Here is a 13,002-nt window from a genome sequence, read left to right on the forward strand (position 1 = left end):
TAAACAATGCCAAGCAGCAACTGATTTGTGTGTGTGTGTGTGTGCATGCGTACACGTGTGCTTAAAAAGCCACTCTTTCTTGCAATTGTGCGGGATGTGTTTTTCCAGAACAATCTTTCTCAATATTCCAAAGTGCCCCAGCAGCAGGAAGTGGTAAAGGTAGGAAAGAGGCCTGTAATATTTGCAGTAATTACTCATTAGTGATGCGAACAGCTAACACTGACGTTTGAGTCACTGTCTTTGTATTCTTGGCTCATTACCTTGTCCCAGAAGCCTAGGTGGTACATAGGGTCTGGGTCCACTTCTCTGGTTTCACTTTGGACACTGTGGTTTGCTCCTTTCAGCAAATCAATTTCGCAAACGTAAAATTAGGATCATGTGTTGCCCTCTTCCCCCACCACCACCTGAGCAGTCAGGATAAAGCTTACACAACAGGGTGACAGTATGAAAACTTTCTATCAAGTGTAAAATACACGTAGCTGTTAACATAAATACAACTTCGAGAGACAGGAGTGGGAGGACCAGGGAGCATCGTCTGGCTAGACACCTAGTGCAATGCTTCAAACGATTATTGCCAGAAACAAATCATACACTTTAACTGCTATGTTTTAAACGCTTTCTAAAATGCTTCTCAACTTGCTCCGATTGAGCTCACGTGCCCTCTTAGCAAACTACCGAATCCCCGCAGCCATAGGTCAACATTTGAGACCTTGGACTAGAAATTAGAGCAAAAGAACCGACTAAAGTTGTTAGAAAGTTGATTAACTTCTAAGGAGAATGATATGGCCTGTACCCCAGTATTTGCGGGCAGCCAAAATTTTTTTTTTTTTTAGTGGGGGGTTACCTCTAACACCGTAATCATGAGCGGGAATAATACTTCCATTTTCCCACCCATGTGTTTTATTACACAGCCTAGCCGAATAAAATCACTCATCTGTTCTGATTCCCAGCACCTAACCCTAGGTTTGACTTTTCTTAATTGGAGGGAGTTCTGGGGATGGGACGCAGGAAATTGCTGGGCCAGATGAGAGTCCTATCGGTCCACCTGAATAATAGGTAAGGCTTTCCAGAACCGGGAAAATGTCTGGCAGGTGCAGGGCAACTGAATATTTTTAAAATGGAGTCATTTTCTTTACTGACAATCTGAGTGTTTCTTTCTGACATATCACGCCGCAAAAGAAAAGGGTCTGCTTTCCAGCACCACTCTCTTGCACAGAAATGACTTGTAACTTTAAAACTGAAGAATCTTTCCAAGGGGTGGATAGCAACAGGTGAAGCTCTGGGTGGTGATGTTATATAATAAGCGTTTTGCGTATGAGTAGCCTCTAGAAACAGCCTAGGGCAGTCAAGCAAACCAGTATTTCTTGAGAAATTAGAAAAAAACAAGGCCACTTAGGAGCAGATAACATTCTGGTCCGTTCCTCACCTGATGCCTCAGCTCCAGTGATCTCAAAGGGCCCTACCCTCTTCTTGACTTCATGCTTTCAGATCAGTTCTGTGGATTTCAACAGCAGGACCAGACAACTGGCGCCAAATTACACCCAACCTCTGCTTGAAAACTGCAAATGCTGTAAGTGGCAAGTACCCATGGATGGCCACCACAGGTACAGGGACATGCAACTGCCAACATGGCTGGCTTTCCTCTGTGCTACGCGTTGGTACAATTACGCCTTGCAGCACTGGGGACACTCAAGCAGCCCCTCGAGGTGCCCAGTGCAGAGGCCAATGGTACGGTGGTCGTGAAAGCCCAGACTCATCAGGGAAAGGGTTCTATAAAAATGCAACATATTTTTATTGCAACGATCATGGCTGTTCTTCATCCCCCCATCCATTCTTTCCTTCCTGTGCTCGCAATTTCAAAAGATCAAAAGAGCCAAAGGAAGTCCTGTGCATCTTGATTTGGGGACGGTCCTTCAGGAGCCACAGAGGAAGAGCTTATAAGAGCTTCTTCTGTACAATGGAATACGAAGGCTAATGTAACTATTGAAGTTTTACCAGTAGTTAAGGGTGGGAGGTGGAGCACCTTGAACTTCTGGGGCCGGTAAAGCACTGCCTCCTGTCAGTTGAGGAAAATCCGTGAAAAATAAATTCCAGGACCTCCAAATCCACCCTTCAGATCTTGAATCCCTGTCTGCTGGTGAGGTTTAATACAAGTGATGAGTCACACAAGAGAAAAGTAATCACAATCAGTATAAATACAACAACAACAAAAGCAATTATCGTTTATATGGTGCTTACCACGAGTCAGGCATGGCATTAAATGCTTTACAGACATTCTAGATCAGGTAGGTGGTATATGGAACAATGGATACGAAGATTTACGCTAGAGACACTTGGCCCAGTTTGAATCCCAGCTCTGCCCACGCCACCTACTCTATGACCTTGGACAGTTAACCTTTCTGTATTTCACCTTTCCCATGAGTGAAATGGGGATGATAGCAGGGCTTATCTCACAGGATTGCAGAGGACTAAAAGACCAGAAGAACTAGATGGTGCCCAGCTACCACTACCAACCGCTCTGATTGAGATCACAGTAGCAGGTCCTGGACACGGTGAGAGAAAATTGTAGAACAAAATTCAAATTCATAAAAAAGGACCACACTTACTGGTCTGATAGAAACTGGCGGAATCCCTGAGACTATGGTCCTTAGACACCCTTCAAACCTGGAACTGAACCCACTCCCAGAGATCACTTTTCAACCAAACAATAGGCAGGCCTATGAACTGAACAATAACTCTCGTAAGGAATGTGCTCCTTGGAACGATCAACCATACGTGACCAAAAGGGGAGCTTTTGCCCCAAAACAAGATTTAGAAGGCAGGAGTGTCAGGAAAGACGGGCAAATGGAAACAGGGAACCCAGGGAGGAAGTGGGTAGAGTGCTGTCACATTGAGGGGATTGCGCACTAACGTCCCAAAACAAACCGTGTATAAACTGTTGAATGGAAAACTAATTTGCTCTGCAAACCTGCACCCAAACCACAATACAATGTTCGAAAAAAGAACAAAAAAGAACGAGGTACTCCATGTAAAATTCTGAGAACAGTGCTGGCACGTGATGAGATGAAGTGTTCAGTTTTTTGGTTTTTGTCCCACTTTGTATACGATTTCTATTAAGGACACACACATTCCCAGTGCATAAAAGGACCTCCAAAGAACTGTTGGAAGATGAGGGAAAATGTGAAAACATTTTCACAGCTGCTTTAAGACATTAACAAATACGAATCATACCAGAACTAATCCTGGGCAGGTCTCTCGGTCCCCATTCCTTCCACCGCTGAGGGCAGACAGGTGGACAGACAGGCCTGCCAGGTACAGGTTAAGGCTAAGCTGCACCAAAGAATCTTTGCTGGATGTTCATACCAACCTCCTCCCACCATTTTAAGACAGCCAAGGGCTGACCCTTGACAGCAAAATGCAGGAACTGCCTGGGACCTGAACGGACACAAGAATCCTGAGACGTAAGGCAGTCACAGAATCAGACAAAGAGCAAGGGCTCACCTTTTCCAGATTCCAGGACCTCTGAAAGCCTATTGAGAGCTGAATAGACTTTCGTCAGAAAAAACGCCTCTGGACACAACACCTTGCACCCAGCCTCAGAGGCTCACAGACCATGCCCTGGCTCCCGCCTTCATCAGCCCCAGGTTGAGAAGTCCAATCTCCACTCTTGGCCTTCCTGGAGTCAGAGCCCTCTCCACTGTCCTCAGTGGGACCAGAAACTCCTTTATCTCCATCACTCATGGAGGCCTATTAGACTCCTTCCTTCATGGCCCTCCCCTAAAGTGAGTGTGCAGAGAAGAGCAAACATTCAACCTTTCTGCCTATGGGGCCAAAGTTCCGAACAGGGAATATTCCTGAACTCTCCACTTTTTCTTTACTCTCATTGCCCACCCAAATACTGACGACCCCATTTGACCTGCCCCTGGAGCCCGTCTTTACGCTGGTGGTCAGTGCCTACTCTCTGATTCCAGGGACATGAACCGATTCTCCACCTGCAAACACACACAGGCTCTTAAATACTTGTGTGTATGCCTTTATGGCCTGAAATGTCACTCCAATCTTCAGCTTCAGAGGATCTGGTCCCTACAGAAGAGTCACATGTGAGCTGCCAGCTATCTACAACTTTAATAAGCTTCCATACGTGTCCATTTTTTCCCAGTCTCACTAAACAATTAAAGACAAGAACCACAGTTTCCATCTTAGTCTCCACATCAGCATTTATCCAAAGCAGGTAGTAGGAGCTCAACACACATTTGTTGGCGAGTCGATTTACATCCTGGTGTGACTATCTGAGAGGTGGTTTTCATCATGAGAATAAGCCCCATGGCATGGAGGGGGAGGGGCATAAAGAGTATCAATCAGGAGGCCTGGGAGCAAACATTGCTAATGTTACATTGGCCGACATCTGATGTGTTACAACCTATTAGTGATGGCCAGTCCTAAAAGCCACCTGGCAGATTCAGTAGGTTATAATGAAGAGAAACAGAACTGGGGAAGATACAAAAAAAAAAAAATGCAAATACTACAAGATGGAATAGATTTTTCTGGCAAGTGGGAAAGCCTAAATCTTGAGATAATTAGTGACACCAAGTATTTTCAAATGTATTGGGATAAAATCCTGGAGTAGTAAGAATTACCAAATGGGTTCCTTCCATTTCTAAGCACTTTACACAATAGATTGATTCCTACAAGGCTGGGAATCACTGCCCACATTCTCAAGTAGATAAACTGCTTTGGTCTCACAGTTTTCCCTCCTAGTGAAAATGCCCATTCACCCCAGTACAGGAGGAATCAATCTGGTAGCTGCTTGAATGACTCTGCTGACGGGGAGTTCTCTACTTCACAAAGCAATCTGCTCCACTGGGGAACAGTCCTTGTATTGGTTTTGCTTAATGACGTCCACCTATATATGTAATTTTTTTTTTCTAAATGAAATCACACTTCCCAAAATTTACAGGCATTGGGGCCAGCACCAACTTGGCTTCCTTTTTGCCAGAACAAGCAGAATCACTCCTACTGCTACCTGGAGTCTTTTATAATTATCGAAAAACCAAATCCCTTTTTACAAGGTTCAATGGTTTAGGGGCGGCTTTAACCCTCTAAAAATCATCCTTCCTGTGTAGAGGCATTTTAGGACTGGGGGTACTATTTTGTGAATGATAGGAAAAGGAATACCTAATGGAAAGTAATGAAGGAGTGAGCGTTCGGATTCTAACCAGCCACTAGCTTCCCTTGTGACTGGAGAAGTCACTTAACCTCTTATCCGCAAAGAGAGGCGTTGGGAGAGACTACTTCTACCGTTCCTTATAAACTAATTCTAAGCTCTCCATCAGCAATGTGGGGCGGCGGGGGCAGGGGAGGGTGTGGGGAACAAAACAAAAAACTGAAGCCACAGTGTTTTTCTGAACTTCATGGAAGCTGGATGGATTGAATTTTAAATACTGGAGCCTATATTACATCAATTCCGTATCATCCCGTACAGTAATGCAATGCAAACAGGTTGCACTGAAGAAATATTTATAGAAAATACGTTTACACTGAGAAAACACTGTGCAGTAATGTCCTCCCCTTCAGAACTGGAAAAGAGACGGACCTTGGTTTTATTTTCGCAGAGGAATCACGAAGCCCAGCAGGCAGGGGGAAAGAGAGACAGTTTCAAAACGTCAGATCCAGATGTCCCCAACTCCCCTTCCACAGTTGGCCCAGCACTAAGCAGTATAGGCCTTCCTGAAAGTGCTCCGAGCTGTCTGGCTTTGGGGTGGACTTTGATCCCTGATTACGGAAGACCTCATTTACATTTACAGGAATATTCCGGAGCACCTGAGAACTTCCAGACTCTTTCATGCCCTTGGGAAGGACTGAGAAATTGTTTTATCAGGTGAGTCACCAGACACTTCCTAGCTGTTTGCAGAATCAGAACCCTGCCTGATTAGATGCTTCCACTTCACTCCTGATAGATCCATGCAGAAGGTGAGTGAAAGTCCTTCAAATTCTAACCACCGCGGATGTGATAAAGAACGCCCACGATCACCAAAACAGCATGTTGTGGTACCCTCCATCCAGGAAAGCCTGGCGGGGTAGTGATTAAGAACTACGGGTGCTAACCTGGTGGTAGGGCGGTTAAGAGCTACCCGTTGCTCCTTGGAAACCCTATGGAGCAATTTTACTCTGTCCTATGGGGTCAGCTATGAGTCGGAGTTGACTCGATTGCAACGGGTTTGGTTTGGTTTGGATCAAGGCCAGCCAGCATTTAGAAAGCAAGCTCTGTATTATTAAACATTAACATAGTTGGAATCGACCCTGCAGCAATGGGCTAGGGCTATCAGCACATGAACACTTTAGAACAAAATAATCCTGCCTGCTCTTATGGGCAATTAGAAGAAGTACTGCAAATGTTACTTGTATTTTAAATTTGGGGGAGAAATGGCCCTGTGGCCCAGAGGCAGAACCAGAATATAAATCTTTAAGAATGGGAGCATGTAATCAACAGGGAAGTGACACGGCACTTGTGAGACACTCCAGGAGAGCTAAGGACAACCACTTACACCACCCAGGAACCAAGGTATTAGTTCTCAGATTTTAATTACATCTCGGTCCCTCAAGGAGCCTGCAGCCAGTAAACAGAGCCAGACGCCAACAGTAAATCTCAAAACAATGAGCCCAACAGGAGCTGGACAACCCCACATGGGACTCTGGATGGTGAAGGGCACGCTGTTTGCCCTGCCATTCTGTGGCACCAAAATCTAGGCAAGTTGCTGAGACCATACTGTGTTGCCACCACCAGCTGGGCAGCACACACAGCTGCCTCATAGGCAACTTTGTGCAGTTCTTCCAGTGGTTCTTAAAGTGGCCACTGTCGAACAATTGGGAGTCAAATTACACAACCTTCTTCCTGCCCCCATTCCAGGTACCTCTACCTCTCTGCCTGTCTTCTAAATGAGGAGGCACTGCAGCTGGGTGTGTTGAAGTCAGCCCCCCACCCCCAGTTTTTTGCAACCATGCATATACAAAATAGCACAGAGCCCAGCTCTGAGCCTTGGGGGAGAAGCTGACATTTCACACATTTGTCAAGATTACCATCAGGCCCCGCTCTGAGATTGCGACATTAACCGATAGGCATCCCTGTTGTAAAATGTACAGTAAGTTCCCTCGCTGGCCCGGAGCCGAGAGTGCTGGCAGATGAGCTGACTATAACTTTTCTTTTTTGATTGTTCCTGTCATTATTACCGGCATTATTATGCTGGTGATATTGGTTTTACAAAATGCGTTGGAATCTTAAAGTCTCCTCCTTGCTTTGCTGCTCTCAAAAAGCACAGGACGCAGGGCTGCTCCGAGCACCTTGGGGTCACATCAACTGCCGCTTCAGGGCCCAGGGCGGCCGAGCCAGGAATCCCTCGACCGGCTCTGGTCTGGGGGCGCGGGAGTGACGCGAGAGAAGAAGGGAAGGGGATCAGCAGCCAGGAAGTGCGAGCTGGACTCAGATCCTTCCCTCTGGCGACCCAGGGGTGAAGGGCCCAGGCGCCCGGCCAGGAAGGGAGCGATTCGCTCCCGTTTGTCAAGTCCTTATCGGTGCCCCGAGGTGGGAACCACGGCTTTCGACCAGAGGATACACGGTTTCTGGCTCCGGTCCCGAAGTGGAAGTCGGAACAAGAGCAAATCAACTCAGGGACCGAGCACTCCTGGCCCCGTCTCAGGGTCAGCCACCCCGTCCCTTGGCGACTCAGCCCTTCCCATCTCTGCTCAACCTCGTGGGCGCCCTGGCCTCTGGTCCCCCGCGGCTCAGTCGGTTCTGCTCGCCGCGCGTTCGATTCCAGTCCACTGCAACCAAAGCCTAACAAGCGGCCGCCTAGTGTCCGTCTGGAAGCTTCAGCCCACCGGGGGTAGCACCAACGGAGACAGAAGTGGGAGACCAGGCGGCAACTCCGAGCTGCGCCCAAAGGCGCGCACGCATGCAGGCGAGGCCGTACCCAGTTGCGCGGCCCCGCCGAGCGCTCCTACCCTCGTCCGCAGAGGGCCGGACCGGGCCGGAAGCGGCCGGGAGGGGCGGGAGGGCAGCGATAGTTGGCCTGAGTTGCCTCTCACCCAGTGCCGAGAGTCTCCCGAGTCAGGCGGACGGATTGTAGCTGCCCTTCTCTGCCCTCTTGGGAAAGGGACAGCGGGACCTGCTGGGGGCGCCCAGGGTCGCCATCCCTTCCCTGTACACCAAGATACCTGCCCCCCGCGGGACAACACTGGCCACTACCCACTCTGGCGGAGTCAAGGTGTGGGGTGGGGGAAGGCGCTTCGCCGAGCTTCTGCGAGGTCTGAAGCCCCGGTGCGGGGGTCTTTGCTGCGTCCCTGCCTCTCCGAGGGGGCGCGTCCAGCGCCGCGCTCCGCCTCCGGCCCCTTGCCAATTTAGGGCGCAGCGTGGGCATAGGAGCTCATTTAGAGGGACCCAAAGGGTCCCGAGAAACAGAAAGGAGTGGATGCTGCCCGCGACTGCGAGATGTGGGCAAGTCGAGGGCACCAACTCATAAAAACCTTTCTACATGCCGGCCGCGGTGGTTTAGTGCGGGGGACCAGGAGACTTTGGAGGGCACCGCAGGAGTGCCTCTGTCCTTCAGGGCCTCCTCCCTCGGCTTCCTGGCCTTTTTGCATGCCTGGACCCCCGGTTCCTCCGGGCCCCAGAACTCTCCACGGCGAAGCCTCAGCTCCGCATACCCAGACAGGGCACCTGCTCTCCCCCTCCAAACCCTCCAAACTAATCCCTGGGCCGCGAAGACCTCGCCACACTCCTCTCCCAACCTCTCTCGGTCGCGCCGGCCTCGCGCAGCCCGGCCGTCCCCACGAACCAGCTCCCTCGGTGGCTTGGACGTCCGTTTACCTTTTCTTTTCCTTGTCAGCTGTCATTGTCGCTGTGGCCCCTTGAGACGCCGAGCACCTGGGTCACCCCGCTGCTGGCGGCTGCAGCCGCTGCCTGCGCTGTGGCTCTCGCTCGCTTCCTGAGGCCCGGGCGGGGGGAAAAAGTCCTAAGTGCTCGCAGGTCCCGAGCGCCCCGCACAGTCAGGTGGCAGTTTGCGGCCGGCTGGCTAGGTGCGGGGGTGGGGGGTGGAGAAAGGTGACGCGGAGGAACCTGCAAGGGGAGGCGGGGTCGGGGAAAGGAGTAGGAGGAGGTTGTCAAAGGCGAAAGGAGAGCCGCGAGAGGGGAACCAAAGTTCCTTTTTCCCTCGAAGAGGAGTCACTTTTCTAGGTTTTCAAAAAAAAGAAGTCGCTCGAACGACGAGAGTCCGAAGGAGTCTGGGTCGGGCGGGCGCGGCTGCTGAGATGACCATACAGTCTCAGGACACTGCCGAGGATTGTACGGCCGCCTCAGAGAGCTGGGCGGGAGCGCGGCGGGCGCCGGAGCTGTGCAGCGGGCCGCTCCCGAATGTCCGGCTCCGCGGGCTGCCCGCCCACTTTAAAAACTCCGGCGGCCGGCGCGGGGGAGGGCGCCGGGGCGCGGGCGCGGGGCCGGGGGCGGTGCGCGCCACCAGGCCCCGCCCCGCCGGCCGCCCGCGCCGCGCACCGGGCAGCCCACTGCGTCCGGGCCAATGGGGACGCGCGGCCGCAGCCTCTGCCCTGACCTCGGCCCGCCCCCTGCCCCGGCGCTGCGCTCCGCTCCGGCCCGCGGGGCCGCCCCGGCTTCCCGGTGGCCCTCGGCGTTCCCAGGGCTTGTTCATGGGGTCGGCGGCTAGCGCGCGGCGGTAGCGGGGCGGCACTCTGCGCCCCTGGAGGCGCGGGTCGTGCGGGGCTTAGCGGAGGCCAGGAGCGGTCTCCGGGGGTGCTGCGGGGCGCGAGAGCGCCCACTGCCCCGGTGTCCTCCCACCCCTGCCATGCCCTTGGAGCGAGGACAGGGCCGCGTGCGCCGAGGGCCCCGCACCCGGCCGCTCCGCGACGCAGCGCTCCCGCAACCCTCGGCCGGCTCTGAGTGGCCCCTCGGGCCTGGTGGGGACAGTTCCGAGAGCCCCAGCGGCCGCGCTCCGGGCCTGGGAGATGCGCTCTTGCTGGCAGATGCAGCTGATTTTGCAGTCTGGGAGGAGAGGCAGGGAGACGGATCACCTGCTGCCGGCCTGAGAGAAACCGTGCAGTCTAAATGGAGCTAAGGCAGTGCCTGGTCTCCCCTCGTCTCGTCGGTCTGTGGCGGGCTTAGGCTGGGCGGTTTGGTTTTGGCGGGGATGTGGGAGTAGAGGACCATCGAGCAGTCCGACCTGCTGCCGCCGACTCCCTAGAGCCCGCCACCACCGCACCGGTCGGGGCAAGTTCAGGGAACAGTCAGTGTGGCTCCCCAGTGTGATTTTGGGGTAACGGAATTAGCAGCCTGGCCCCAAATCGCAGGATCAAGGGCCTGCTCTCTGTGTTTCCAGGGTCCCATTGAAGTCCAAGGAACACGAAGCTGCGGGTGTTAGGTGTGCGGAGATCGGGACCTAACGGCTCAGGCCGTTAGAGCTCAAGGATTTTCCCAGCTGCGCTTTAAATGCTGTGGCGAACCTCGTAGGCCCCTGTGCACCTCTCTCCCGCGCTGCTCGACTTTCCCGGGAATCTCACCTCATTCCCTATCCAAGTCGTGAACCGGCAGGGACATCTCGGGAAGGGACTGGGAAGGCCAGAGAATCCTACAGGTGTGAGCTGAAGAGAGGAGAACGCAAGAGCCCCAGAACTGGACTGTCTTGGGAGGCTTCACCTCTTTAGCCTCGCCACATTTTGTATTAAAATAACCTACATAAGCAAAAATTTTGTAAATTTGTAATCATTGCCATAGTAGGAAATCAAACGTATTTTTTCTCTTGTACACCGTCAAAGGGACGGGGGTATTTTTCAGGAGCCTTTGGAAAGAAAGCACAGAAGGCAGGGTGGGGGACGACAGGGAAAAACCTAGGAGAAGATTTTCTCATTTCCCATTTTCCTAGAGACACTGAGCCCTGTGTATTTTCTGAAATTAAACATCACAGTCCAAGAGCCATGGGATTCAAACAAAGATTGCGAATGTCTCCTGGGAGCCATTTCATGGGGCTAGGACAGTAGTTCTGTCCTTTCAGGAGATTTTATACTGCGCTTGTCCAGCCAGCCAATTGTAGACATTTACTTATCTTAGCGGGGCCTGCTGATCGGTAGAAACAGTTGTTCCTTATTCAACCATAAATTTACTTATGTCTCTGAGAAGGAGGTGGGGAGAAAACAGGTCCCTTGGTGGTTTCCAAGGCCTCAGAGCCCTCCACCACCAGAGCAGGACAGGCCTCTGCCTCCTGGGCTGTGCTCAGCAAGTCACGAAGCAATGCCCACAACCCATAAAGGATATTCCAGTAGGGTTGAGGCTGTGAAATGAGCTTTTTAGATGTTTAAAAATAGAGGAAAGGTGAAGGGTTACTCAAGAGCATACCCACTCAGATAGGAAACGTGGGGGCAGTGAGTTCCTATTAAATGTGGAGGAACAAGTTCGAAAAGGAGGGTGAGAACGATGTACAACTTGAAGAATGTAATCAACACCACTGAACTGAACATGCAGAAACTGTTGAATTGCTTCATGTTCTATGTATATTCTCCACAACAAGAATAAGGTAAATTAAAAATTTTAAAAAGAGAGAACACATCAGCCATATATTAAAAAAAAAGCTGCTTCCCCATGGCCAGCCAGCCCATCTTTCTAATTGAGATTTCATCCTATAAGTGAAAGGTCCCCTAGCTAAGATAAACAACTGGATAGATTTTGAGGAAATCCCAGCGAGTAACTTTGAAGAGTCTGGGATTTTGCCAGTGTCTGAGAGATTCACCAAAGCCTTATATAATTCCCAGAAGGACTGGGCCCAGTCTTGCTTAGAGCATAGACAGGGGCCCACTGACCTTTGAAGAATTTTCTTCCCGGATTCAGTTCAACAACCTTAGCAGAAAGTAGCTGAGTGTGGAAGTAAACCAGATGCAGACTTCTGGCTGGAATGTCTCCTGTTTTAGTTTTTAGAGCGCATGAAGAACTAAAAGAGAAAAACTTTGAAATACGGTGTTGGAGGTGGGCTGGAGAGGGGAGTTGGGTCTCAGGATTTAAAGTGTCTCTAGAGACAGTGATGTTTAGGACTCAGACGGCAATAGAGCCACCACTAAGCAAAGCTCCCAAATGGAGCAAACTCCCCATCTCCCAGTAAATCTCCCCACCGATCTTCCCAACTTTGGACTGAGCTGCTTGAGAACAGGCTGTGGCACCAGGGGAATACCCACTTGTTTTAATAAGGATGGAACTGTGTCTCTAGATTCCTCTTCGTACGGCATACCCTTGGGATATGGCAGAGAGAAGGGGTTAACTTACAAACTTAGAAAGCAGGCACCTGGGATGCAAAGGGCAGGTAGAAGAAAGAGGCCTCAGTAATTCTATCACTGCAACAGACAGTATGGTCTAGGATGTGGTTAGAAGTTAGGTTGGAATGGGTGAGATCTATCAGGGAAGAGATCTGGTAAGGCTGGGCTACTTCATTAGTACTGGTTACAACTTTCGATGTATTGTCACATATGAGGGCTAGGACTAGGGTGAGGCAAGAGAGGCACCCAGGGTGCAGAATTGAAGGAGGCATTCACTCTGAGTGTGGTGCAAGTGTCCCGGCCCTACACACGTGTCGTCTCATTTAATATCCATCTGGCCCTCATCTGGCCATTGAGTTGATTTTGGAGTGAGGAGAGCGCGCAGCCTAGGGAGTGGAGAGGGCCTCTGGCAGAGAACACGCTCTTCTACTGAAAAACCTTTACTGGGTCACTTCTTCCCTCACACTTGCACGTTACTTCATCCCCCCCAAAATCATCCCCTAAATTGGACTTGGCAACATCTCTTCTCACACTCCCTATTACTGTGCTCCAGAAGCCTTGCCTACTGTGTTTGGAGTCAGAAGGCCAAAGCCCTGAAATGTTGCATGCAGACGCATGAAGCAACAATGGTTAAACACCGTGACTTTTGACCTCACAAATCAAGAGCTCGTCATCTTACATGAAGAGTTCTGTAATTTT

The 13,002-nt window shown here is 51.0% G+C and overlaps 1 protein-coding gene across 4 annotated transcripts in view; it reads right to left on the reverse strand.

Moving 5' to 3' along the window:
* The window catches only part of EPAS1 (endothelial PAS domain protein 1), a 107,097-nt gene extending 97,675 nt beyond the window's left edge, over positions 1-9,422 (reverse strand). For 3 of the 4 annotated variants that reach the window (XM_049870506.1, XM_049870508.1, XM_049870507.1), the window contains exon 1: positions 8,864-9,422. In XM_049870506.1, coding sequence (XP_049726463.1) covers positions 8,864-8,889 — 26 coding nt within the window. In that variant the 5' untranslated portion in view covers positions 8,890-9,422. The remainder of the gene's footprint in view (positions 1-8,863) is intronic. The other variant, XM_049870509.1, reaches the window with a different exon arrangement.
* Positions 9,423-13,002: the final 3,580 nt, after the last annotated feature.

This window comes from Elephas maximus, chromosome 26 (assembly GCF_024166365.1).
Source record: "Elephas maximus indicus isolate mEleMax1 chromosome 26, mEleMax1 primary haplotype, whole genome shotgun sequence".
Taxonomy (NCBI): Eukaryota; Metazoa; Chordata; class Mammalia; order Proboscidea; family Elephantidae; genus Elephas; species Elephas maximus.